Genomic DNA, 26,492 nt, shown 5'->3' on the forward strand with positions numbered 1-26,492 from the left:
GGCCGTATACTGATGCACATGCAGACAGCACCAGACGGATCATGGGTTTAAATAAGAGCACATGACTGTGGGAGGGAAAGTGGTAGTCCATGGTGCGGAAAGGGTGGGAGGGAGTGGGGAATGGATTTGACAAAAACAATCTTCATATACAAAATCCTCAATTAAAATAAAGTATAAAAAAATCAAAAGAAGCTGGGCATAATGGCACACCCCTGTAGCCCCAGCACTTAAGAGCTAGATGCAGGAGGTCAAGGTCCTTGGCTACCTAGCAAGGCCAGCTGGTCCTCCTGAGAAAGCAGGCTCTGGCTGTCTGCCTGTGCCTAGAAGAGTAACTTTGTTGTTATTTAGGATTGAACCCACAGTTTGCCACAGGCTAAGTATATGCTTTTCCACTGTTCTATGAAATGATCATAGAGATGCAAGTAAAGCCAAGGAAGAGCTCTAAACTCATTTGCCTAAGTGGGAGGATACAAAATCAACTGACAAAAACTCATAGCCTTTCTATATACTAGTAACAAGCAAGGTGAGGGAGCACATAAGAAACACGCCCATTCATAACTGCATCAAAAAAGAAAAACACAGGACTTAATCTAACCAAGGAGGTGAAAGTCCTCTACAACAAAACCTTCTATCCAAAGAAGGAAATTGAAGAGAGCCACTTACTGCCATTCCCTACGCTAATATAATTTCTAACTGTATTTTAAATACTCAGCTTTATACCCACAGATAAGTATAGCTCCCACCCTTCACCACAGAAGCTTCTTTTTGCAGCAGAGATCTGTAACTGGCAGAATTCTAAGAATAAGTGGCTGCACTGTGCACGGTGCCCGACTGGCACATCTGTGTCTGCATGGTGCCCAGTTGACATGTCTATGTCCTATTTTGCTTTTCAATTGCTGTTATAAAACACTGATCAAAAGAAACTTGGGAATGAAAGGATTTATCTGGCTCTCTGGTTCCCTGGAAACCTGGAGGCGGGAGCTGAAGCAGGGAGGGATGATGCTGACTGGCGTGTTTCTCCTGGCTCGCTTAGCTACCTTTCTACATCTTGGACTCAGTTCCCACAGTGAAAATGTACTGCCCCCTCCAACAATTAATCAAGCAAATAATCCACACATTTCCACAGGCCAATCTGATGGAGGCAATCCTTCAGTTGAGCATCCCTTCCACAGGTGACTCTAGTTTGTGTCTAGTTGGCCAAGATTAACCAGTTCAAGCTACAACAGAACTTCTACACCTAAGGCTCAGGGAGCACCATCAGAGGAGTAGAAAGACTGTAGGATGCCTGCTGTTAGCGTCTTTTAGACATAACAGGGAAGCTGCACCAGTGAGCTCTCAACAATATGGCTGTCTAAACAAGACCTACATGACACCACCACCACATTCAGATGAAAGCCTATAGGTAATCTATGGCTGCTGAGAAAGAGACAATCAGTCTTGTCTAGGGATGAGCCTCCTCACAGACTATTCAGTTCCTTGTGGTCAGCCCTAAGCATGTGAATCAAGAGCGACACTAAATGAACTCAATAGTCTGTGTGTGTGTGTGTGTGCCCATGTGCAAAAAGGGGAGAGAGAGAATAATTACAGAAGAGGTCATGAACTTGAGAGGGAGAGTGTCAAGTTGACACAAGAGGAGTTGGAGAGGGAATGGAGGAATAGAAATTATGTAAATACAGTACTCATGTATGAAACTCTCAAAAGAATAAAGATTAATTTAAAATACTGTTAGAAAAAAAAAAAGATCTTTGAACTGTTGTAATTTGGCCCTTCACTGTAATAAGAATCAACAACAGCAAATGAACTGCTTTCCTGAGTTCTGAGAAAGGGTTTAGGGGATCTTCAACTTCTTTCCAATTTTGACAAACTGGATAAGTAGGTAACATGAAGAACAACATTTGCAACTGACATCTGAACTGGGGAGTTTTATGGCACTCTGCCCTTACCCAGGGGGTCTGTAACAACTTTTGTTAGACAGTATCAGAATGAATGTAGTATCAGTACACAAGAGGCAGGAGGAATTCTTCAAGTTCAAGGCCATCTTGAGTTAAATAGTATCTCAAATAGAAACAAAATGATCACATTTTGTTTTGAGAAAAGGTCCATGTAGCCTAGGCTGGCCTCAAACATGCTTTGTAGCCAAGGATGACCTCAACTTCCCAATCCTAATGCCTCTACCTCTCCAGTGCTGAGGTTATAAGTATGTACACACAATGACAAGTAAACATGTTTACTTGCAAGCTAGTTTTACCCATGGACAGATCCAAGATTCCCAGACGAAGACCCATTAAAGGGACATATCTCCATCCCAGTTGCACAGATAACCTCCTGACTACTCTCCATATGTATGCTGACATATCAGCACAGAACAACAGAGGAAGTACATGGAACTTATATGTGAAAACTGACAACTGTAACTTTCTGTCCATAGCTTTGTGGGTGTCTGGAAATGGAAGAGCCCTCTACCCGCTTAGTTAGCACTTTCCCACTGAATTCTGCCCAGAGCCCAGCAGTTTAAGATTTGAATCTTACAGTCCCCGTTGTCTTCTGAAGCTCTGTAGTTGACACCATTGTGCAAAATTCTTTCTCTTGGATGAGTGCACGCAGAGTTGCCTGAAACAGAAGATACACACGTGCTCTGTTAGTATTTCTGTTCCCAGTGTGTGTTAGTGGAACGGCAGCCCTTCTGGCAACACCCTCCCCTCCCAAGAGAAATCAAGAACTTCCCCAGCCAGGCACCCAGAGGGGAACCGCAATGCCAAGAAGAGGGAAAGGGGTAGGGGTGAGGGGAAGAGCAACGGCAAAGTTCATCGTCTTTCCCATAGGGTAAGGAATCTACATCTTACTTGTGTACAATGAGGAATGAATCCATAGACCAGGAGTCGATCATTGTGAAACAAGGAGGGCACCCACGCCGGGGCCTGCAGGGGCTCAGGGGCATCTCTGCTAAGTTGCTGCCATTTGACAGAGACAGAGTGGCAACTTGGGGAACGTATCCTGGTCATTTGGGCTTCTATCTGTCATACAAGAGGAAATATTTCTCCTTTAATGTTAACGTCTAAAAACAAACAAACAAAAAGCCAGCCAGGGATACATGTAGTTGGTAGGTCACTTGAGTGCTTGCCTTGCATAAACGGTTTTATGGTTTCAATCTCTAGTACTATAAAGTCAACAAACCACAGAAATAGTTACTTAACACTTAGAAGCTTACATTGTGTCTTTGAGGATTTTATAGTTTTTTTTTTCCTTCTGTCATGGGGCATTTTTCCAAAGGGGGGAAATTTTATTTTGAGACAAGGTCTTAATATATAATCCTGGCTGGCTTGTAACTTGTTTTGTAGACAAGGCAGGTCTCAAAGTTATAGTGATCTACCTGCTTCTGCGTCTCAAGTGCTGGGATTAAAGTTGCCACCAGCTTAAATAAATATATTTAAGTTTTTCTATTTTAGCTTGTGCAGATGGCTCAGCAGTGGAAGCACTTGTCACACAAGCTGGGCAGCTCTGGATCATTGCCAGCAGGAGTGGGAAATATACAGATGCTATGGACAAAAAGAATTGCACATCTGAGTACAAACTCAGAGTTGAACAACTGGAAAGGCTGCACAGATCCTGTGAGCCGGCCTTCACCCTTCACACAAGCACCGTCACAGCAGTGAGTGGTGGGAGAGGCCAAGTTCACTGATAGGTTAACAAATACAAGGAGGTGTGTGTGTGCACCCCTCCCTGTCTCTCCATCTCTCTTTTCATCACCTCTCGTTATGACAGGATAACCATGAATGAATATCTGATACACGATTATTCACCCCTAAGATGAGCATTGTGGCATACACCTGTAATCTCAACACTTGGATTAATGGGGGCAGTAGGGTTAGGAGTTCAAGCCCATCCTCAGCTCAGCCTGGGTTACATGAGATTCCTTTTTTTCAAAACCCAATTAAAAAATAATAAAATATTTGGCCTTAAAATGAAAAGAAATTCTGTCAAAAACACAACACTCTGATAAGTCTTGTGGACATTACGCTAAGTTAAATAAGCCAGACACAAAAGAACAAATGTTTTATGCCTTTGTATCTAGAAGTATCTGGAAAAGGCAAATTCATAAAGACTTGAAATAGAATAGATATTTATTGTCCAGCACTGAAGGCAGGAGGCGATACAGAGTTATTATTATATTTTATTTATATTGTATTATTATAGACTTTCTGTTGGGGATGTGATGAAGTTCTGGAAATAGCTGGAAGTGATGGTTAGACAACTTTGGATTTGTAAATCTGTGTGCATTTGATCACAATGAAGAACTAGCATGGGGCGTGGTCACGTCTGCAATCCTAGTGCTGTGGGGCAGAGGAAGGAGAGGTGCTGAGAATAAAGGCACGCACGCACGCATGCACTCACGCACGGTGCTACCGCGTCCACCCAGCTTGGCCTTTCCTATTATTAAAGAAAATGTTTCAAAAGCTTTGGCTTCCTTGTAGGTCTTGTCTATTCACAAAAGACAGAAGGTACTACCTGGCTAGTAAGTAGATAGGATTTCCATATGTAAACATAGGAGTACAGATGTTTAAAAAAGAAACCCACATACCTGTTTTTTCCAACTGTGCTTAGATTTTGAGTTAAAATATTCAAATACTCCAGCACCACACTGAGACAAGGTCCTTAAGATGTGACGATTTGCTGTAGAACTGAACACATTTCACACATTTTAATTAAAAACATTTTTTTTTCCAGACACAGTTTCTCTAACAGCTCTGGCTGTCCTGGAACACACTCTATAAACCAGGCTGGCCTCGAACTCACCAAGATGCTCCTGCCTCTGCCTCCTTCCCTTCCCTTCCCTTCCCTTCCCTTCCCTTCCCTTCCCTTCCCTTCCCTTCCCTTCCCTTCCCTTCCCTTCCCTTCCCTTCCCTTCCCTTCCCTTCCCTTCCTTCCTTCCTTCCTTCCTTCCTTCCCCCCCTTTTTTTTGAATCTCACTCTGTAACCCAGGCTATTGCTGAACTTGCAGCAATCTTTCCACCTCTTCAGGTGTGTGACATTATGACAGGCTCAGCTGCATTAGTTTTTAGACAGGTCTTACTCAGTAGCCTGTACTGGCTTTGACCTTTTAGGTTTTTTTTTTTTTTTTTTTTTTTTTGTTGTTGTTTTTTTTGTTTTTTTTTTCTGAGACAGGGTTTCTCTGTATAGCCCTGGCTGTCCTGGAACTCACTCTGTAGACCAGGATGGCCTCAAACTCAGAAATATGCCTGTCTCTGCTTCCCAAGTGCTGGGATTAAAGGCATGCGCCACCATTGCCCAGCGAACTTTTAGTTTCTTACTTCAGCCTGTCAGAAGCTGAGATTATAAGTTTATGCCAGGATACCCAGTAATTTTCAAGACATTCTAGACATAGTTGTGATATCAAGAAAGATGAGTGAAGAATTTGCTTTTCTGTTCTCAGGGTAAACAGATTAAATGTGCTAGGGTGTAGGTCATGGTTGAGCATACCCAAGGCAAGTGGGGCTCTTGAGTCAATATAGCATTGGCAAAACATAGAGAGCACAAAGTCCTTGTGCAGATAAGCATTAGGAAATCCAGGACTGTTAAACATGCAGGATGTCTCTTCAAAGGAAGAGATGTACAACCTGTTTTCTACCCAGAAGGTGAAGAATGAAAAATTATAAAAATCATTTTTATAGAATATATACATATATAGATGCTTTTTGAGTTCTTTTAGGGACATGGAAATTTTTCTCTGAAGCAAGCCAGGCCAGTTTCAGGAACTGGCTGAAAGTCATTCAGGTGGCGAAACATGATGACAGGGCTGTGGCTTTAGGTTGAAACAAGTGAGAAATAGTCAATAAATAGTTGGTAAATGACAGGGTGGGGCAGTGACATGGTAAAACCACATTTTTGAGAAGAATGAGTGTGCAGAGTGATTTTCACATGACTCTGGATCATTTGGGCTAGATTCCTCTGAAATGTTCCACTGTTCTTGGTTACCCTTCCCTCCCTTGGTCTTCCCAATGCTATGTTCAAAATTTGTAAAACAACCAATCATGTGTAACCGCATGAAAATGCCTTCCTTTCCCCACCCCATGTTATAAAAGACCCCTTAGCCCACCACTCGAGGTCAAACTGTTCTTGAGAGAGCTCGTGGTTTGACCTTGGCCAGCCAACTTCCCTAATAAAGCCTCTGCTGATTGTATCCAGGTATGGTTTCTTGTGATCTTTGGGTGGTCGTGATTTCCTGAGACTTGAGGAAGGGTCTCCCGAGTATGGGGGTCTTCAGTAGCTCACTTTGTAATGTGTTTGCCTAGCATGCACAAGGCACTAGGTTCACTCCCAGCGCTGACCAAACCAGGTGTGCCAGTACACATCTGTAATTCCACACATGGAAGGTAAAGGAGAAAGATCAGGGTCCAAGGAAGATCAGAGACCCTGTCACAAACAAAACATCAGTCTAGCCAGGCATGGTGGCACATGCCTGAAATCCAGAGGCAAGATCACAAGATCCAGACTAGTCTGGTCTGCATAGTAATTTCCTGGCTAGTCTGGGCTACTGAGTGAGACCTTGTCTTAAAACAAACCTAAACAACCAATACAAAGGGGAAACAAGAAACAAAGGTATGGAGAGTTGTGGGAGTAGCCAGTTCTGCTTTTATCATCAGTAGCCACAGAGTGTGTTCAGAGGCTATGAAGAGGCAGGATGGACCCCAGAAACCCAGAGCTTGTAGTCAGGGCTCACTTGTGAGGATAGCACAGCAGTCTACATAACACATCACTAATCTGCCTCATGTCCTGTCTCGCAACAGGGACACCTGGTGTCTTCAGGTGGAAGCTGTGCAAGAATAATCTCTGGGCTTCAGGGCCAGGCACCAGGTGAAGGCTCCATGAGAGCAGCTGGAGACCCTCCCTGCCTTTTCCTCACACAGATGCCAACTACAATCAGGAGGAGTAACTCCAACAACTTGAGGAAAGACTGTGACCTCAGGGCTTTGATGCTAATGCAGAAAACTGATAGTACAAGAGAGGGAGAAGGCAGGTGTGAAGCAGGTGTGAGGCAGGTGTGAGGCAGGTGCAGCCCCAAGGGCAGGCATTGCCAGCCATGCACATGTGCAAATCAGCCCCGGGGAGCTGTGCCAGGCTACTCAGGACAAGCTAGTCATCTGAACTGTTGTGCTAAATAATAGTCCCAGGAAGCCCGGTTTTACAAATGAAACAGCCTCCCCAAGGTCCCTGTGGTTGTGAGCCCTGGCAACATGGTCCCAAGCCAAAAGCTTGGCTCCTCTGCAACATACAGATTTTATGTATTCATACCAGCTCCAAGCTTGTAGTTCCTAGACAGACAAACTAAAAAAGACTTGTCCACCTTTTGTCACTATGGTGACCAGATCTCAGAAACTTACCCAACAGCACAGGTGAACACTCTGGTGTGCTGGATATTTCTTTTCACAAGCTGCAATGTCAGACTCTCACTCTGGAGGTGCCCATCAGATATGAGGAGAATGTTTCGTAACCCTTCTGAAGGGTACAGGAAACTTAAGTAGCGAAGAAATTTCCAGAAGTCTGTGTTCCCCATGGAAGGTGCTGCAGACTGCAGGAGAGCAAGTGTCACAATCTTAAGGTACATCCATCTTAACTGTGACTGAACATGATAACCTCTACACTTCAGCTGTTATGACAAGTTAAGGCTCCTTTCAATCTCACACCCAGGGAACAGTGAGGAGAAAGCTTTTTATTCCACTGAAGATCTGGTCTGGCAAATGCCCAAAGAGAAACTCGTCCTGAACAGAAATCTTTTACAGCTTTGATAGGTTTTGAGCTATAGCATTCTATATATGTTGTTATCTGTAAGTCTCTGTTAGGGCCCAGCTCCAAGTTATACTTTGAGCAATTAAACATATTTAAAGAGACAGACTGGATATTTTGGACAAATGGGAGATTTATACAGCAAAACGATTGTCCCAGTTATTTTGAATCAGATCCGTGTTGTTCTTTTAAGGTCATTAGCCAGGGTCATCCTGTCTGGCTGGCAGACTGATGCTCTTTTTGATATGGGAAACAGGGGCTAATGGATGGCAGTCTTGGTGACAAAGCTTAACAGAAACATACCCTTGGTAAGCCTAAACTTAATTACACCAGAAGCCATCTCTACTTTTCTTATGTTCCTGTAGCTCCTGACAAGCCTGGCTATCGCACTACTTATCTTCCAGGCGTATTGGAGACGGCCCTCCTTTAGCTAAATTCTATCTGTGTAACTTTATATCACTAGTGAGTTTATTGGTAAATCCTTCATAACATCGGTTTATTATTTCTCCGTCATCATGGACACCTGTCAGGAATTCACCATTCCCTGAAGCAAGCATATCTCCTAAGGAGAACCTAGAGATGCAGTGTCATTATAAAAAATTTACACACACGTGGAACAGTGATATTTATATCCTTTTAGTTTGTCCCATGCCCCATGGCAACTATATTATAGTTGCTATATTATATATTATATATATTGAATATATTGAATATATATATATATTCAATATATTATATATATTGAATATAATATATTATATATATTGAACACTTAAAAAAACAGTTTTCAAAGAACTAAACATCTGTGTAAAGAAACATGCCATCAGAGCAGCCATGGCTTTGCTGGCCTGGGGGATAGGATTGGTCATCTTCAGCTTGTTCATTTTAAAACAATGGACAGAAGAAAACTTTCTAAAATGCTTAAAATGCTTATGGAGTCACAGTGCATGAGAGGAATGTAAGTGATTTTCTTTTTGGCTGTTTAATTTTTTTTTATTATATTGGTTGATGTGCATATGTGTATGTATGTATGCATGTGTATATGTGTGTATATATGTATATATGAGTGTATATGTCTGCGTGTATGTGTATGTCTGTTGCATATGTGTGTATGTGTGTACGCATGTGTATGTGCGTATGTGCATATGTGTATGTGTGTGCATGTGTGTATGTTTATATGTGTGTGTTTTTGTATATGTCTATGCATGTATATGTGTGTGTGCATGTGTGTATCTGTGTGTGTGTGTGTATGTGGGGGGGATCATGGTGCCATGGCACATGTGTGGAGGTCATATGACAACTTGCATAAGCCAGTTTTCTCCATCTAGTGGATCCCAGACTGGGACTCAGCCACTGCCTTTATTCACTGAGCCATCTTAACAGCCATTTTCTTAGTTTTTTTAAGGTAGACACTGCTTAGGCTGGCCTGAAACTTACTAGGTAGCTGACCTTCTTGTTCCTAAACTCCTGATTCTCCTGCTTCTACCTGCTGAGTGCTGAGATCACCATCACCAGCACCATCATCCACCATCATCATCATCATCACCAGCACCATCACCCACCATCACCATCACCATCATCCACCATCACCATCACCATCCACCACCATCATCATCATCATCACCAGCACCATCACCCACCATCACCATCACCATTATCCACCATCACCATCACCATCACCATCATCCACCAGCACCAGCACCATCATCCACCATCACCAGCACCATCATCCACCATCACCATCACCACCATCACTGGCACCAGCACCATCATCTACCATCATCATCACCATCACCATCATCCACCATCATCACCATCACCATCATCCACCATCATCATCACCATCCACCACCATCATCATCACCATCATCTACCATCATCATCACCATCACCATCATCCACCATCATCACCATCACCATCATCCACCATCATCATCATCATCACCAGCACCATCACCCACCATCACCATCACCATCATCCACCAGCACCAGCACCATCATCCACCAGCACCAGCACCAGCACCAGCACCAGCACCAGCACCAGCACCAGCACCAGCACCATCATCTACCATCACCAGCACCAGCACCATCATCCACCATCACCATCACCAGCACCATCATTCACCATCACCATCACCAGCACCAGCACCAGCACCATCATCCACCATCACCATCACCATCACCATCACCATCACCATCACCAGCACCATCATCCACCATCACCATCACCATCACCAGCACCAGCACCATCATCCACCATCACCATCACCATCACCAGCACCAGCACCATCATCCACCATCACCATCACCATCACCAGCACCATCATCCACCATCACCATCACCATCACCATCACCAGCACCAGCACCATCATCCACCATCACCATCACCATCACCATCACCATCACCAGCACCAGCACCATCATCCACCATCACCATCACCATCACCAGCACCAGCACCATCATCCACCATCACCATCACCATCACCATCACCATCACCATCACCAGCACCATCATCCACCATCACCATCACCATCACCATCACCAGCACCATCATCCACCATCACCATCACAGGCCATCATTGTGGGTCAGATAACTGACATCTCCCACCCCATAAAGGCTTTATTATCTGCCTGTGGGTGCTACTGGGAGTTGATGGGACCTCATGTACTAGGATTCAGATTGGGGTGTGTGCCCTTATGGAAGGGGATACTGGGTCCCTGGCTCGTTCCTGCTTTTCTTTGGTTCTGAGCCTCCTCCCTCTGCTGTAATATGCTGTGCTGTCAAAGAACCAAAGCCAGAAGGCCAAGCAACTACAGGCAGACCTCTGCGGGTGTGAACCAGAGACCTTCCTCCTTACAAGTAGGTTTATCTCATACGTCTGTAGAAAAGCTCACTTGCACCCACCAGTGTGCAAAGCATTCAAGGACCAGGGCCTAGACCAACCATTCAAGCTCACAGAGACTCAGGGAGGAGGACAGCTCTCTTACCATAATGAACTCTGTGGCCACTTTATTGTCCGTGATGCACTTAGGATATGAAAATAGTTCCTTGTAACCTGTGCAATAAGAAGGTGTGATATATTGCCATTAAACAACCAGACTGGCCACTAGTGAATACCAAGGCTACTTTATACTACTGTTTCTACCATAAGCAATGCTAGATATTTATGTGTATGCTTCCTCTTTAGAAAGCCATGTATGCACATGTTGGCATACAAAAGCACATTCCAAGCACATGCTGTAAGCTGTTCTATATAAGATGCTCTGAGTCAAGCTCCACGCAGAGATCTCTACATCATGCACGAAAAACAAGGTATAGGCCATGTCAGTGGCATGCAGCTCAGCCCTGGCAGGGTGGGGTCCCCAGCAAAGTGCCTGCCATCCCTATATGACCCATGTTCCTGGCAGGACCACCCAGCTTCATTGTTAAAGGAAATAGATACATGGAAGGTGATTCTCCTCAGGGCAGGACCACCCTGACTCTACTCTATGCTCCTTCTTTCATCATTGAGATGCCTTATTTATGAGACAGGGTCTTGTTCTATAGTTCAGGCAAGCCTGGAATTCACAATATAGCCCAGTCTATCTTATTAGCACTCCTGCCTCAGTCTCTGGAATGCTGGGATCACAGAAGTAAGCCATCCTGCTTGGCTCAAAGGCACTATTAGCCATATAATTGGTTACCCTGATATGATTCTTATAATCCCTTTACCATTAGCCAATATCCAAGCAGTATGGCATAGCCAAACTATTTCAAGCATTTTATCTAACTCCTACTGAGCGGTTAAGCCATTAACCTGAGCCACAGATTTGAGCCACCACTCCTAGCTCTGCCCTGCCATACTCTTGAGCTGTCCCTGCCCTCCTTCCTGGAAGGTGACACTGACTTTTTAGTAACAATGCTGGCTTGGTGCGGCCAGTGACCATTTCTGACATGTTATCTATGACTGGGCTGATTGCAAATGTCGGTCCTGATTCTTTGGACCTTCCTATTAAATAAACCAAGGTTCTTGTATCTTGTTCAGTTGATGACTACATTGGTCACATTTGTGTCACTTGTGTCACACTCAGTGTATAGCAAAGCTTAAAATCCTGGGCACAGATTATCTCTGTCCTTGCATGACTATGATGTAGCGGTTATTATCATGTAGATGAGGGAAAAATACAGTAACAGAGGCACCGAAGGTTCAAACGGATTTGCCCAAAGTGACTACTGAGCTTATGAGTGGTAGAGGCGGATGGATCTTCACTGAGAGGCACTGACTGACTTAGAGTTCTGTGCTGCAGCTTCATGCTAAGGTATCTTCAACTGCACAGATGAGGCCGAGCCCCAGTGGGCACCAGTCTGCATAGCACATACTTGTGTTAAGGAAGAGATCCATGAGGCACTGGGGACAGTGCACTAACCTGTGCCAAACTGGATAATGTTGACTTTTTGCTCCTCACCCAGCAAAGACAGAGCGTACAGGGCAACCTGCTTGGCTTCTGTGAATGTCACACCCTCCATGGAACTGGAGCAGTCAAGACAAATAATCACTTCATTCTTTTCATGGAGGTCAGGGAGGACGTCTGCAAGCTCCGGTTGAAAGACAAGCATGCAGGCCTAAAGGGAGAAGGAGACAGTGAATCAGAGGTCTCACAACTTACATAAGAAAATACTCTCAATTCTAAAAGCTTCTAGGGCCTATGATATATGCTCAGTAGGTAAAAATGCCTTCTATTCAAGCCTGATGACCTGGCTTCAGTCCCCAAAGCCACAGGGAAGTAGAGAACCTTTCTGAAAAGTTTTCTTCTAACCTTTATATGCTCTCCATGGCACATGTTTACACACACACACACACACACACACACACACACACACAAAACCTTCTAGTAAACTAATGCTACCAAAACAAGACCGGTAAAATTTCTCTTTTTATTCTTTTGAGATGGAGTCTCCATTGTGTAACAAAGGCTAATATAAAATTAGCTATATAGCCGGGCAGTGGTGGTGCACGCCTTTAATCCCAGCACTCGGGAGGCAGAGACAGGTGGATTTCTGAGTTCGAGGCTAGCCTGGTCTACAGAGTGAGTTCCGGGTACAGCCAGGGCTACACAGAGAAACCCTGTCTTGAAAAACCAAAAAAAAAAAAAAAAAAAAAAAAAATTAGCTATATAGCTGAGGGTGACTGTGAATTCTGGTTCTCTTGCCTATACTTCCAAAGTGCTAGATTTCAGGGATATTCCACCACTCCTAGCTATTATTTTTCCAATAATAAAATAACGTACTAGTGCTCGGGAGGGGCAGCCTAGGCATTCAAACAGAGTAGAAAGTTAGAGATAAAGATGTGAACATGTGAGACGAAAATGCCCAAGGAATCAGGGTCTACACAGGGGTCTGGGATGCGGCTCACTGGGATATCTAGTACACACCAAGACCATGGTGTGAGCTCCAGCACTTCCATAAAACTGGAGGTGGTAGTTCCCTGTAGTTCATATCTATGGGTAGAAGAGGCAAGAGAATCAGAAGTTTAATGCATGTAAACATTCTCTGTTGTAAACTTCTATTTTAATTTATGATTTGAAATTTGTTGTGAACTTGTGATGAACTTTGTAACATGTGACCATGTACTCAGTAAGATGTATAAGTACTGAAGACAAAAGAGATGAGAGGTAGTTAGAATAGTTAGATATAGAATAGAGTTAGAATAAAGAGTTAGAATAAAAGATAGAATAGAGATAGAATAGAGTTTTCCCCTTTTCCCAGATAAAAGTTTTTTTTTTTTTTTTTTCCCCACTTAGGACCCTTCTGCTTTTCCCCTTAGATAGCTTTCATAGGAAACTTTTAACAACTTAGTAATAAATGTTATAACCACATCTCTAAGTGTCTTTTTCTTATTGAGACCTCAGACTAGCAGGCATAAGTTAGGTCCCAGCAGCTCCTGCTGAAATAGTACAAAGGCTATTTGCCTAATCCTCTGCTGTTTTGGGGCTGAGGTGTGAAGTGGCCAGAAACTGCAGTTTCTGGTCTCAGAGGATCAAAGAGATAGCAGCTACATTAGCCTAGTAAGTAAACTTTGGTAACGTAGACAAGTAAGATTTTATTAAATAGCAACCCAAATTATCTTGTAAGACCAAAGTCTTACCACGAATCTCCCCCCTCCTTCTCTCCCCCACCAATGCTCTTTCCACCCACCTCAGCTGCCTCAAGAAGAACCTACGAGGAGAAGAAAGAAGATCTCTTCTTCTCTCACCAAGCTGGGGCTGGCCCCTGACACATGATGGTCTTAAATTTTGATGTAAGGATAACATTAACTCCAGATTTCCCCTTGCCTCTGCTTCCCAAGACCTGGGCACTGTGTGTTGAAATAATCTTCTTGTGCACGGTGTAAAGGTCGCTTTTGTATTATTTCAAATATTGATTTCTGCCACACGCGCTGAGAACTGTCCAGACTTTGATATTGTTATTTTTGTGAAGCATAACTTGTCTCAGTGTTTCATAAACATTCTTATCCATCACCTCTGATTGATTTAATAACGAGCTGATAGGAAATGAAGTAGAAAATGGAAGGCAGGACTTCATCTCTGTGAACTCTGGGAAAGAATCAGGTGGAGGATTCACCAACCAGACACAGAGGAAGGAACAGGTGCTGGTACTGAATAAGAGGTAATAGGCCATGTGACAGAACATAGATTAGAATAAATGGGTTAATTTAAGTTATATGAGCTAGTTGAGAGGCAGCCAAATAATTCATAAATAAATAATAAGTCTCTGTGTCATTACTGGAAGCTGGCAATAACTATGCCCAGCTATTTCATGTAAGAGAGAGAGAGAGAGAGAGAGACAGAGAGAGAGACACAGAGAGAGACAGAGAGAGAGAAAGAGAGAATGTATGTATGTATGTATGTATGTATGTATGTATGTATGTATGTATACATGCTTGAGTTTTCTTGCTATGTCACTAAGGCATGCCTTGAACTAGTAGTCATTCTTCTGCCCCAGAGTCTATAAGTGAATTGCCACATTTGACAGTGTTTCCTACTCCTAAGTAAGAAGAAACATACCTCGCTTTCTTTTTCTGGATGTTTTTCAACCCACATTCTTGGGAGATACGCATCACGCAAACCAATGTGAAGAGAAAATCCACTGCTGTCCAAGGAGCTGCCTTCCATGGTACTAATTACAGCTTTACAGTCTGTGCGCTGCAACACAAAACACAAACACATAACAAAGTAAACAAGGGAATAATAGCTTCCTGTCCGTCTGTGCTGACCTGCCGAGCGGGAAGTGCTTGCATTATTCACATTACTCCATTACAAATCAACACTGCAGTAATACTTTAAAAAAATATAAATGGCCACTATCACATTGGTTACCTTCCTGAAATGCTACAGTTGACGTACACAGCCAAATCCAGTTACGTATGAGACAGTTATTTCTGTACCTAGAGATCTGTATGTTTATATGGATATAAGCAGAACCTGAAATGATAAAACCTAACTTCACGAGATGCCTTGGGATCACACTTTGGTTTTAAGGTATGTATTCATAAATACAAAAGACTTTTGAAGATGTAGATGATAATTTAAAATAATGACGACAACACTGTGAAATGGCCACAAGGCTCTGCTCCAGGACACTGACCCTTTTGCAGGGACTTTAAGAAGCACCCCTCACTTGGGAACGGCATCTATGAATTTACCAAGGCGGTTGACCATGTGACTTTCTTTGATCAATACTACAGGCAAATGCGATTCAACAGGAGACTGAGCAGCACACCATAGGGCTGTCCTTGACCTGTTGCTAACAGGGACTCTCTCACCACCACACGACTATGTAGCCGGACTTTGGGTAGGAGACTTTTTTAGGTAGAAGAGAAAGCAGGATCGAGGGAAAATTTTTTCAAATAAAGTCAGGGTAGGAAAGGGAGTGATGTTATTGTTGTCTACTTCCTGATGATCAGGGACATTGAGTTCCTTGGTGCAAGTTTTCTCTTTGCTATAAGGATATCTAATTTCTTATTTCTTCTTTTATGTGAGACCAATGGCAACCAATAACCAAAACCAACAACTGACAATCCAAACCTCTCAGGATCCTGGCATTTATATCCTCTCTGAGAAGTCCCCAGAATTCTGAATGTCACATAATCTCAGAAACTATCTGCAGCTGACAAAACCATGCTCCTGCTAGAGCACGAGGTAAGTCACAGCCAGTTGCTGTGGACAGTCTTAACCAGCCCCATACCACACAACTGGGATTAAAACAAAAACCCAGTTTTTAATAATAGTTCTTTGTTTTAATGAAACTAAACTTCTCATTACATGAATGAGACTATCCAGGCACACAGTGGCCATACAAACTGACACACAGGCCAGCAGCTATGTGTGAGCAGGTGATCCTAGACCATCGTGTCTCAACCAAGCCACATCAACCTGAGAGTAAAAACTGCTTGATGTTTTCAGCCACAGAATTGTGGGATTATCTGTGAGGAAGGTAGTCGGTGAGGAGGACTTGTTCAGAAACAATTAAACCCATGCACTGACTTCTACTTCCGATGAAAACTAAAATCTCACAATGAAAGAGAATCAGTGTGAGGCCACAAGCAGACTTGGAGCAGCAGCACAGAAAGCTGTTAATATGTTAGGAGGATGCATAATTGTGAAGTTGTGGGTGACTCAACCAAATGATTGCTACCCAAGTGAGACAGACACCAGCAGTGTGCTCATCTGAAGAGCAGAGGAAGCAAAGTTCACAGCCTGGAGGCACAGATTACTGAGAAAACAGATGGTGTGCCAGTCCTCAGGCTCCAGGAGCCTCCCAAGCCAGGAAAACCAAGCATCGAGTGCCAGTTATTCCTCATCTCCACCTAAAGAAAACCAGAGCACTATTGTTGGGAAACCCTACTACTTAAAGTCACAGTCTACCATGTCGGAGAGCTCCTCTGAGCTCAGTACAGAATGGAGGACTCCCTTTTCCAGAGGGGCTTCCCCTTCTCTGACCTTATCTGGAGAGCCCGACCCCCACACCTTCCACCTGAAGAAGGTCACACAGTCCTTGGCAATCCAAGGACAAGTTCATCTTCCTCCTTCAGGATAAGATCCTGCCCAGCTAGTAACCGGGATTCCTGGAATTCAAACTCCAGCCAATGATTTACATTCATCCAGAAAACTTCTTCCCATGCTCCAAGGTTCATATACAGCCGTTGTTTACCCCAAATAAAGTATGCACATAAGCTGTTTCACTGAAGACTATCTAAGACAGCTGTTTATTGAATACCATCTAAAAGAGCTATGACATTAAAATCTGCCCCACCCCCTCCTCACTCACAGCCGGACTGGGATCCTGTTGACCCGACTGGCCCGTTCCAAACTCTGCTTCATCTTAACAGAGAGGAAGAGCACACTTGAAACTACACTTTATTACTGAAGGGAATTTGGCCAAATAGAGCCCAGACTTAAAAGCTCTAGGCTGACGAAGCCTAGAGTACAGGGTTACTTCATTTAGGGACGAGAAAGGTAAGTCAACATCTGAACACTCATCCTTCCCATTCATCTTCTGCAAATGCCCTGGTTCCAACTGACAGTATTCTTGCATCTTAGTCAGAAGGATGAATACAAAGGTTCGCCCACACTTCTGACATTCGGGGGAAAACCTATAAAACGAGCTATGGAGACAACAAACAAACAGAAAAAGCCAGTGTGGGGAGAGAAACTCAGGAGACAGGACACTGGAAACAAGACAAAATATTAAACATATTTCAAGCCAGGCCCAGGGCCACACAATTCTTTTTTTCTTTTTCTTCAAGACAAGGTTTCTCTATACAGCCCTGACTGTCCTGAAACTCACTCTGTAGACAAGGCCTGGAACTCAGAGATCCACCTGCCTCTTCCTCCTGAGTGCTGGGATTAAAGGTGTGCACCACCACTGATGTGCACTGCAAACGGGCACACAATCTAATTCCAGCATTGGGAAGTTAAGGCTCAGGAGTTCAAGGTTAGCCTTGGGTACCTATCAAGTTCAAGGTTATATCCCTACTTGTGGTGGTTTGCATGTGCTTGGCCCAGGGAGTGGCACTATTATGTGTGGCCTTGTTGGAGGAAGTGTGTCGCTGTATGGTTGGGCTTTGAGACACTCTTCCTAGCTGCTTACAAGACAGTTTTTGTCTTTGGAACAAGATGTAGAATTCTCAGCTCTTCCAGCGCCATGCTTGCCTAGATGTTGCCATGCTCCTGCCTTGATGATAATGGACTGAATCTCTGAACCTGTAAGCCAGCCCCAAGTAAATGTTGTCCCATAAAAGAATTGCCTTGGTCATGGTTTCTGATCACAGCATTGAAACTCTAACTTTTTAAAGTAAATACTATATAGAGGTTAAAAATTAAAGCATCAGTGTTAGAAAGATGACTCAGTCATTAAGAGCAGTTACCACTCTTGCATAGGGCCTGGGTTTGGTTTCCAGCACCCATATGGAGGCTCACAGCTACCTGTAAATCTAGTTCCAGGGGATCCGATGTTGTCTTCTAGCCAGAGTGGGCACCAGGCACACAGGTGGTGCACCTTCATGCATGGAGGCAAATACTCACCACGTGAAAATAAAAATATGTCTTTTCATTGGCTCGATTAAACACTGTTTACATACTCTTATCAACACAGGATGCCAAAAGGCAACCTCTTCCTCCAATAATGAGGATCAAAGCCAGGGCTTCAGACATGCTGGGGAAACACTACACAACAGAGCTACATCCATCCTCCATGGAGCAGACAAACCAAGACAAAATGGTGAAAATGACGAAAACTCTGGGGCAAGAGCAGAGCAACAGCTCAGGTATTCAACTTGACATACGGACTCTGACCTGTAGAGCAGCAAGAGGCGCTGTCTAATGCTTGTTGAAGCTGGTGTGGCATTACACATTAGTTCACCTTTATACCACGTGCATATATTTTTGATACAATAAAACCAATGGGAAGCTAAGAGCTCTTCAGAAAGCAAAGGATTCACTAACCTTTTGTCTCAGTTCATGTGTGTCGCTGGAAATGAATTCAATCATGTAGGGCATCTCAATGGACATAGTCAGGGAGAAGCTACCGGCAATGAAGAGGTTGTGTTAGTACAAGGTCTTAAATCTCCACTTGCAGTTTTTTCAAATAATCTTTCTTTTTTGCAGCCCTGAGAATCGAAGCCAGAGCTCCATGCATACAAGTAAGCATTCTAGAATGGAACTGTACCTCCCTGTCCCAGCATTTCTAACAATTGCAAATGAAAATGGAAGCTATAAAGCCGATGCCCACTGCATGAGCTAATCCACAGGATTTATATTTTAGGTACTAACCTTTGCTCTGCTCCAATTTCCTTTATACAAACCGTCTCCACTGTGTCCTGTTAGAATAGAAGTGTATGTGAATAATAGAATTTCCACTAAGCTTTAGGGCACTAAGGTGATCTCAGCCAGGCACAGCTGACAGCATCAGGACAGACAGTCTCATTCCCAAACAGTGAGACACACAGCATTGGGCCAGGAGATAACATTAACTTCTAAAATTCAACTGATGTCAGGGACCCTCTGACAATTACTATAAAGATTTCTTTATTTTTTTAATTTTATGTGTATGGATGTTTTGCATGCATGTATGTGTGTGCTAGGTGCATGTGTGCAGTCCCCGAGCAGGCCAGAAGTGGGCGCTGAATCTTCTGGGGCTGGAGTTAAAGGGTGTTGGGTCCTCTGCAAGAGTAGCAAGTGTTCTTAACCACTGAACCACCTCTCCAGCACCCTCCCTTTTATTTTATTTTTTGGCTTTTTGGTACAGAGTCTTACTTTGGTGCCCTGGCTGCCCTGGAACTCAATATGTAGTCCAGGCTGGCCTTGAACTGACAGAGATCTGCCCGCCTCAGCCTCCCAACTGCTGGGATTAAAGATGTGCATGACCTGGAGTCTATCAAATCTCATATCTAGCACACCCACCTGAAGGTTCTCATTCAATGCCTTGTCCTGTTGCCACGGTGCTACAGTGGCAGGGATGAAGAAGATGGCCACAGGACTTTGGATGCTGAGTTCAGTGATGTAGGTGATTTTGATGAGAACTTTAGCCCGAGGGGGTAAGTTTCCAACACTTACAGTGAAAACATCCTGAAATACAAACAGCTGTCCGAAAGCATGTCTGCACGCAGCTACTCAATCCCTTGTATTACTAAAGTGCTCAACAACAACCAGCCAAGTTTTCCCCCAGAAAATGGTGATATACCATTACTAGTGTAAAGGGAAACTCTAGAACAATTCACTAATAATGGGGACAGGGTGACATCTGTGGGAGGCAGAGGAGACACTGGGCATTGAGAAAGTTGCTTGAGGGACTCCACATTGCAGATGCAAACACTGTGACACATGAGTGTCTCCATGCAACCCCTTCCTCGAAGGACCTGTGGCTTCTCTGGTCTTAATGGAGGTTGGCACTAGTTCCTCAGTGGCTGCAGAAGGCAGCATTCTCTAAGCTTGTACTATGCTTAATCTACTCATTAAAATCCTTTAAATTTAAATTTAAAATTGTACTTTTAAAAGCACTTAGCATTCTTTGAATGGAATATTAATAATTGTTGTAGAAGCTGGCAATCTAATGAGCAGCTAAGACAGAAAAACAAAAGAAATTACATCTTTCATTTCTTCCCCTTTCCCCTCTTCCTCTCCTTTCTTCCCTTCCCTCCTTTCAGATAGAGTCTCATATATCCTAGACTTGCCTCACTCTCACTATGTAGGCAAGGATGACCTTGAACTTCTGATCCCCCTGCTTCTACTTCATGAGTGTTGAGATTCACAGGTGTGTTGCTGTCACCATGCCTGGTTTGTCTGGTGCTAAGTGGAGCCTAGGGCTTCATGGTAGCCCTCTGCTGCCTGTGCTTCTGATAAAGGAGACTGAGACTAATAAACTGACTCATAAAGCATCTACTAAGACTGTTCAGAAAATATGAAGTCCCACAAAGTAGAACTTAGCTAAGGCAGTATCCCTGGACCTCTTATTATCAGGAAGAGCATAATTCTGCCAGGCACACAGGGCAACCCTGGTTAGGGCCTGTTGGGAGGAGCAGCCTCAGGACAGCTTTCCATTGCAAAGCTCCACATTTGTCCAAACAACCAAGCCTTGGAATTTCTGTCTCTGTGAAACTACATGAGCTGATACAGGCTTCTGTTCAGGGATGGCTCCCTTTTGTGCACTAGCCAGAACCAGTTATGTACTATTATTGAAGAATTCTTCCTTATTTATCTCTAATGCTGGACTGATTTCTCACTGGGAAGACATGTTAATTCTGTAACATTATGCACCCAGTTCTAGACATATCCAGAATATCAGATATACCTGTTTCCTGATATGCACAGAGCTCATCTCAACATCTTTAACTACACTGGCCATTCTACCTCTATGATGAAAATTTAGCATATTTGGATAAGAAGAGTAGACAATTAATGATTAACTTAGGCTTAAGTGTTAAGTTATTACTATTCTGTTTTTAAACCTGTTGAGTGTGTGTGCATGAAGCATGAGTGTGCACGAGGTGTATGTGTGTCATGAAGTGTGTGTGTGTATAAGAGGTATGTGAGTGTGGGCATGCGGTGTGTGTGTGAATGTGAGCATGTGTGTGCTGCGGCGTGGATATGTATGTGAATATGAGTACTGCCTTCCATGTAGGCATGTGGAGGCCAGAGACAACTTTGTGAAATCCATTTTCTTATGCTACCTTTACATGGGTTCTGGGGATCCAACTCAGGGTGTCAATCTTATGTGGCAAGCACTCTGACCTGCTAAGCCATCTCACCAGCCTTAAACTATTGCTTCTGATATTAAGTATATCTATCTGTAGAAAAGAACTAAAACAACAAAGGGACAATTATTAAGAATTCATAGTGCCAATCCTTTAAGTGTCTGAACAGGAGCCCTGGAATGGGCCATTGAGATGGCTCAGCAGGTGAAGGCACAAGGCACCAGGCTGACGACTTGAGTTCAGCTTCCTGGACCCACAGCCAGAAGGAGAGAACCAACTTCAGAAAGTTGTGCTTTGACTTCTACATGCATACTGTGCTGTGTCCACACACACTAACTAACTAAATGTAAGCAACTAAAGCAAGGTATCCCTTAGATCTGCATTAATCTTTAATATGTTTTTCTTTTAACCAAACACTGGATTTCTAAAAGACCTTACAGGAATGCCTCCTGTGTTACGACTTGGTGACAGGTGAGATCAGTTCTGGGAAAAACATCAATATATTACATTTTACAGCCGAAGACTGTATTCCCAACGTTATGTTCTCTTATCAGTTCTGGCACCCCAGAGCCTGAAGGCAGTACCAGCTCCTCCTGCTTCATACGACGCTGACTTCATTTCCTCCTTTAGACAATGCACATGGGTATGGCTGGCTTGGCTTCCTGTACTCCTAAGGGGTTTTCATTAGTGTGTTTGAGACAAGGTCTTGCTAAGTAGCTCTGACTGTCTAGAACTCACTGTGTAGAACAACATGTGGACTTTGAACTTGGAGCAATTCTCCTGCCTCTACCTCTCAGGTGCTGAGATTATGATGTATGCCGCCATGTGTGACATTTACGAGAAACCTCATAAGTCCACAGTACTGTAAATGATCTTGGCTTCTATTATGGATTCCTATTGCAAATTATTTCCCATAATGCACGGGCTTCAGGATGAGTGGACAAGCTGTACCGGAGCGTCCTGGTCCATCAAGTAAGCACCATGGCCGTGGCTGACAGCCTCTTGGTATTTCTGATGGGCCTCTTCCTTCTCCTTTATCTGGAAAAGACAATTATCATGAGGATTTTGTTGGTTTTCATTTTTTGAGGCAAGTCTCACTTTGTCCTAGACTGGCCTGGAACTCACCATGTACCCCAGATTGGCCTTGTGCTTGGAACAATCCACTTGCCTCTGCTGAGATGGCAGGTGTGAGGTGCCATGCTCAACTTTGGGAAAGATTTTTAAAATGCTCACTATAGGAAGAGTGACTTCAGACTTTAATAAGGGAAATGGCAACAGTATTTATTAAAGCCTAAGCAAGCCAGGAAACTAAGTCTGGATGAACAAAAACTTACATAAACAGATCACCAAAGTGTCCTGCCAGATAAGAATATGGACTAGAAAAGGCCAACCAGAGAGAATTCTCCTTATGCTAGGACCAGACTCTAGTTAGCAGTTGAAAGTGAAAAGTTTGGAACTTCATGTTAGACACAACAAAAACGTTTATTTCATTTATTATTTTTAAAGTAGTGATTCTTGTTGTTGTCGTTGAGACAGGGTCTTACAGTGTAGCCTTAGTAGACCTGGAACTCACTGTGTACAACAGGATGGCCTAGAACTCACAGAGATCTGCCTGCTCCTGCCTCTTGTGTGCTAGGATTAAAGTTGTGTACCATCACATCAGCTTCTTATTATTCTTTGCCAATCCAGTTTATTAAACTGTAATTTCTTTTAAAATATTTATTTCTATTTTATATGAATGAATAGTTTGCCTGCATATATGTCTATCCAGCCAGAAGAGGGAGTTGGATCCCCTGGACTAGAGTTACAGACAGTTGTGAGCTTCCGTGTGGGTGCTGGGAACTGAACCAGGGTCCTCTGCAAGAGCAGCAAATGCTTTTGACCACTGATCTCCACAGTCTATAATTGCAACTGCAGGTTGGCCTTTAGGGTTGAGTTGGAGCCTGTGGATGGTAAATGAGTGCTCTACATACCTCTAGCTTTACAAATAGCTTCTATTACTTTTTTGGGTAGGTTCTTTTTCCTGAGAGAGTTCACTTCAGTGAGGCAGGGTTCCTTTTGCAAACTTATATAAGAGCTATGAAGCTGGATGTGGTAGTGCATGTTTTTAATCCTAACATTCAGAGGCTGGGGCAGGACTGTTGCAAGTTCAAAGTTAACCAGGGCTCCAGAGTGTGTGTGAGGTCAGCCTGGGCCACACAATGAACCCTGATCTTCAAACCCTTGCTGTAGCTTCCTGAGCGCTAGTGTGGCAGGCCTATGTTACTGTGCCCTCCTCTGTCTCTTAAACTTTGCACATTGAAATAACTTCCTTTGAGGCCAGTGAGATGGCTCGGCGGGTAAAGGCATGTGCCATTAACCCTAACAGCATCAATTTGATCCCAGGGATCCATGTGTGAAAGGAGAGAACTGATTCCTGAAGTTGTCTTCCGACCTTCACACACAGGCCATGGTTTATGTGCATGCATGTGTGCACACACAAATAAACACACAGCAAAAATCTGTGAAAAGACAAAAGGAAATAACTTTCTGTGTTTAAATTGCCTAAACAAAGACTAGACAAAAATGGAGAAGACTGTAGAGGGACCCATCAATGAGATCTGTACATCAGGTAGAGGCGGCAGTTGGCTAGGGAGGGCCCGTCAGTGGAGGCCGGCTGTGTACTCTGATTATGGTGGTTTGGGTAGAGAGGACTCCACGCCCTTCCTCCTCTCACCTCTCCTACGATGTGCTTCCCGTTGATGAATGCCTCGAAGCCACACACGGCTGCCTTGTCATCCAATGGGAAGATATATTTTGCCTCAATAGGCACGTGGCTTTGATTTGTGTATGTCTGAAAAACAATGATCTGAAAGAGGAGGGGGAAAAAAAATCTCATACAATTGGCAAACTGACATGGAGCATTTATAAGAAGAACTAATGAAAAGAATTATACATACTTCAGAATCCTAACATGCTTGTTTTGTTTTGCGTTTTTGAGACAGGGCCACAAGAACTTGTATGGAAGTTGACCTTGAACTTGAGATTTTCCTGCCTTCCTTCACCTCCCACCAATGAGAGTTTAAGCCCCTTAAATTTCCAACATGTCCTCCAAATTCACAAGCCTGGCTTCTGGGGTCCATGTTTTCTATGACCACAGAGGACCGTTCATGTCATGTGACCCAGTGCACCAGCTGCATGTTTAGGCAGTTATATGTGCCTGACTAGAGTAGGAGTCAGAAAAACCCCTCTCATGCTAAGAATTTTGCTGTCTCCCAGGTGTCACATGGTTGGGAACTTCTGAAATACAGACATTCCTGGCCCTATGATGGGGCCATGTCTCAATAAATCCATGATAAGCTAAAAATGTAAGTGAGAAATTAATGTAATGAGTAGATTTTAGAATAATACACAACTGGTCTTCTATATCTGTGAATGTCAACTCCATGATGGAGTCAGTCAACTACAGACAGAAAATCTGGGAAAACAGCATGCGTTTGTATTAAGTACTTAATTTAAAATTCTTTTCCTGCTATTATTCCTTAAACAAGCGACATATGTACTTCAGTTAGTTGATATGACTGCAGCCAGATTCTTACTTATGACTTATATTCATTTAATTGTGTGTCATAAAACCACAAAAAGTATATACCTGGGCTACAAAGTCTATTATTCTTCCCTTGATGTGAACACTGTCAAGAGGGACAGAATTCGCAGCCGAATCCTGAAGGCCAGCTTTGATGTTTGTGAGAGGCTTGATGTCTGGTAACTGGAAATCTGCAAGTTACAAACACAATGTCAGCTTCAAGACAACCATGGCTCTGTCCTCATCGTCTGCATTCTTACTACTTGCTCTATTAGTCAGACATTGTATTTCAGCAAAGATGGAAAGATAGTATTACACTCATAGTATTTGATCAGTTTTTTGTTTAAGATAAGATCTCTCTGTGTAGCTAGCCTAGTCTACTCTCAAATGGAAAGCTGCCTGTCCCTGCAGCATAAGAGCTGGGATTAGAGGTATGTGCCACCACATCTAGCTGTTGTTTCATAATTTGGTTTTTGTTTTCTTTTTGCTTTTGTTGTGGCAGTTGAGGACTGAACCCAGGGCTTCATGCACATGAAGCAAGTAAAGTATGAAAAGTAAACCCAATGAGAAAAGCATTCTCAAAATCATTTCTACTTTTTGATTTCATTAAAAAATATTATTTTTTAATATTTTTTATTAAATATTAGTGAATAAAGGTACTTGCTCTCAAGCCTGTAACTTGAGTTTGATCCCTAGGTCCCACATGGGAAGTAAAGAACTACTTATCACAGGCTGTCTTCGGATCGACACATGTATGCACACACAATAACCTTTAAAAGTTTTATTATTTATTTATTTATTTTATTTTTATTAGAGATCAAAATAGGACCTGGACCTTATTTCTTTTCAAAGAACCAACTCTTTGTTTCATTGATTCTCTGTTGTTTCCATTTTAAAATTATTTAATTTTTTAAAAATTTTATATGCATTCTTTGCCTGCATTTATGTCTATGCACCAAGTATTTGCTTAAAGCCCACAGAAGCCAGAAGAGGGTGTAGGATCCCCTTAAACTGGAGTTACTGACTGTGAGCTGCCACGTAGATGCTGGGAATTGAACCCAGATCCTCTGGAGGAGCAGCTGGGGCTCGTATGTAAGCACCTGCACAGCTCTCCAACTTACAGTTCTCTCTCACTGTCAGAAGGTAGACATCAAGGAATCCTTTCATTTTTCCTATATTTGTTAAGATAGACAAACTAACCAGAAGAAAGACAGAAAACCTCAAATTAATAAAGTTAGTGGTAAAAGAGCCATTATGACAGCCACTTATGGAATTCAGAGACACTAGGATAGACCTTAAAAATACATGCCACTAAATTTGAAAAAACCTAAAAGAAGTGGATGAATTTCTATATGTATATAATCTACCAAATTTTAAAGAAAATTTTATCTTATGTGTATGGGTGTGGGAAG

The 26,492-nt window shown here is 43.1% G+C and overlaps 1 protein-coding gene across 1 annotated transcript in view; it reads right to left on the bottom strand.

Annotated features, from left to right (window-relative positions):
* Positions 1-26,492, bottom strand: part of Parp4 (poly(ADP-ribose) polymerase family member 4) — an 83,249-nt gene that overhangs the window by 25,329 nt on the left and 31,428 nt on the right. The window contains exons 15-27 of the mRNA XM_034498882.2: positions 25,147-25,271; positions 24,232-24,363; positions 22,467-22,553; positions 19,726-19,890; positions 19,096-19,142; positions 18,769-18,847; positions 14,830-14,967; positions 12,193-12,388; positions 10,774-10,841; positions 7,380-7,567; positions 4,580-4,679; positions 2,844-3,014; positions 2,530-2,610 (exon numbers count right to left, since the gene is read on the bottom strand). Coding sequence (XP_034354773.1) covers positions 2,530-2,610; positions 2,844-3,014; positions 4,580-4,679; positions 7,380-7,567; positions 10,774-10,841; positions 12,193-12,388; positions 14,830-14,967; positions 18,769-18,847; positions 19,096-19,142; positions 19,726-19,890; positions 22,467-22,553; positions 24,232-24,363; positions 25,147-25,271 — 1,577 coding nt within the window. The remainder of the gene's footprint in view (positions 1-2,529; positions 2,611-2,843; positions 3,015-4,579; positions 4,680-7,379; positions 7,568-10,773; positions 10,842-12,192; positions 12,389-14,829; positions 14,968-18,768; positions 18,848-19,095; positions 19,143-19,725; positions 19,891-22,466; positions 22,554-24,231; positions 24,364-25,146; positions 25,272-26,492) is intronic.

The sequence above is a fragment of the Arvicanthis niloticus genome, chromosome 3 (genome assembly GCF_011762505.2).
Source record: "Arvicanthis niloticus isolate mArvNil1 chromosome 3, mArvNil1.pat.X, whole genome shotgun sequence".
Taxonomy (NCBI): Eukaryota; Metazoa; Chordata; class Mammalia; order Rodentia; family Muridae; genus Arvicanthis; species Arvicanthis niloticus.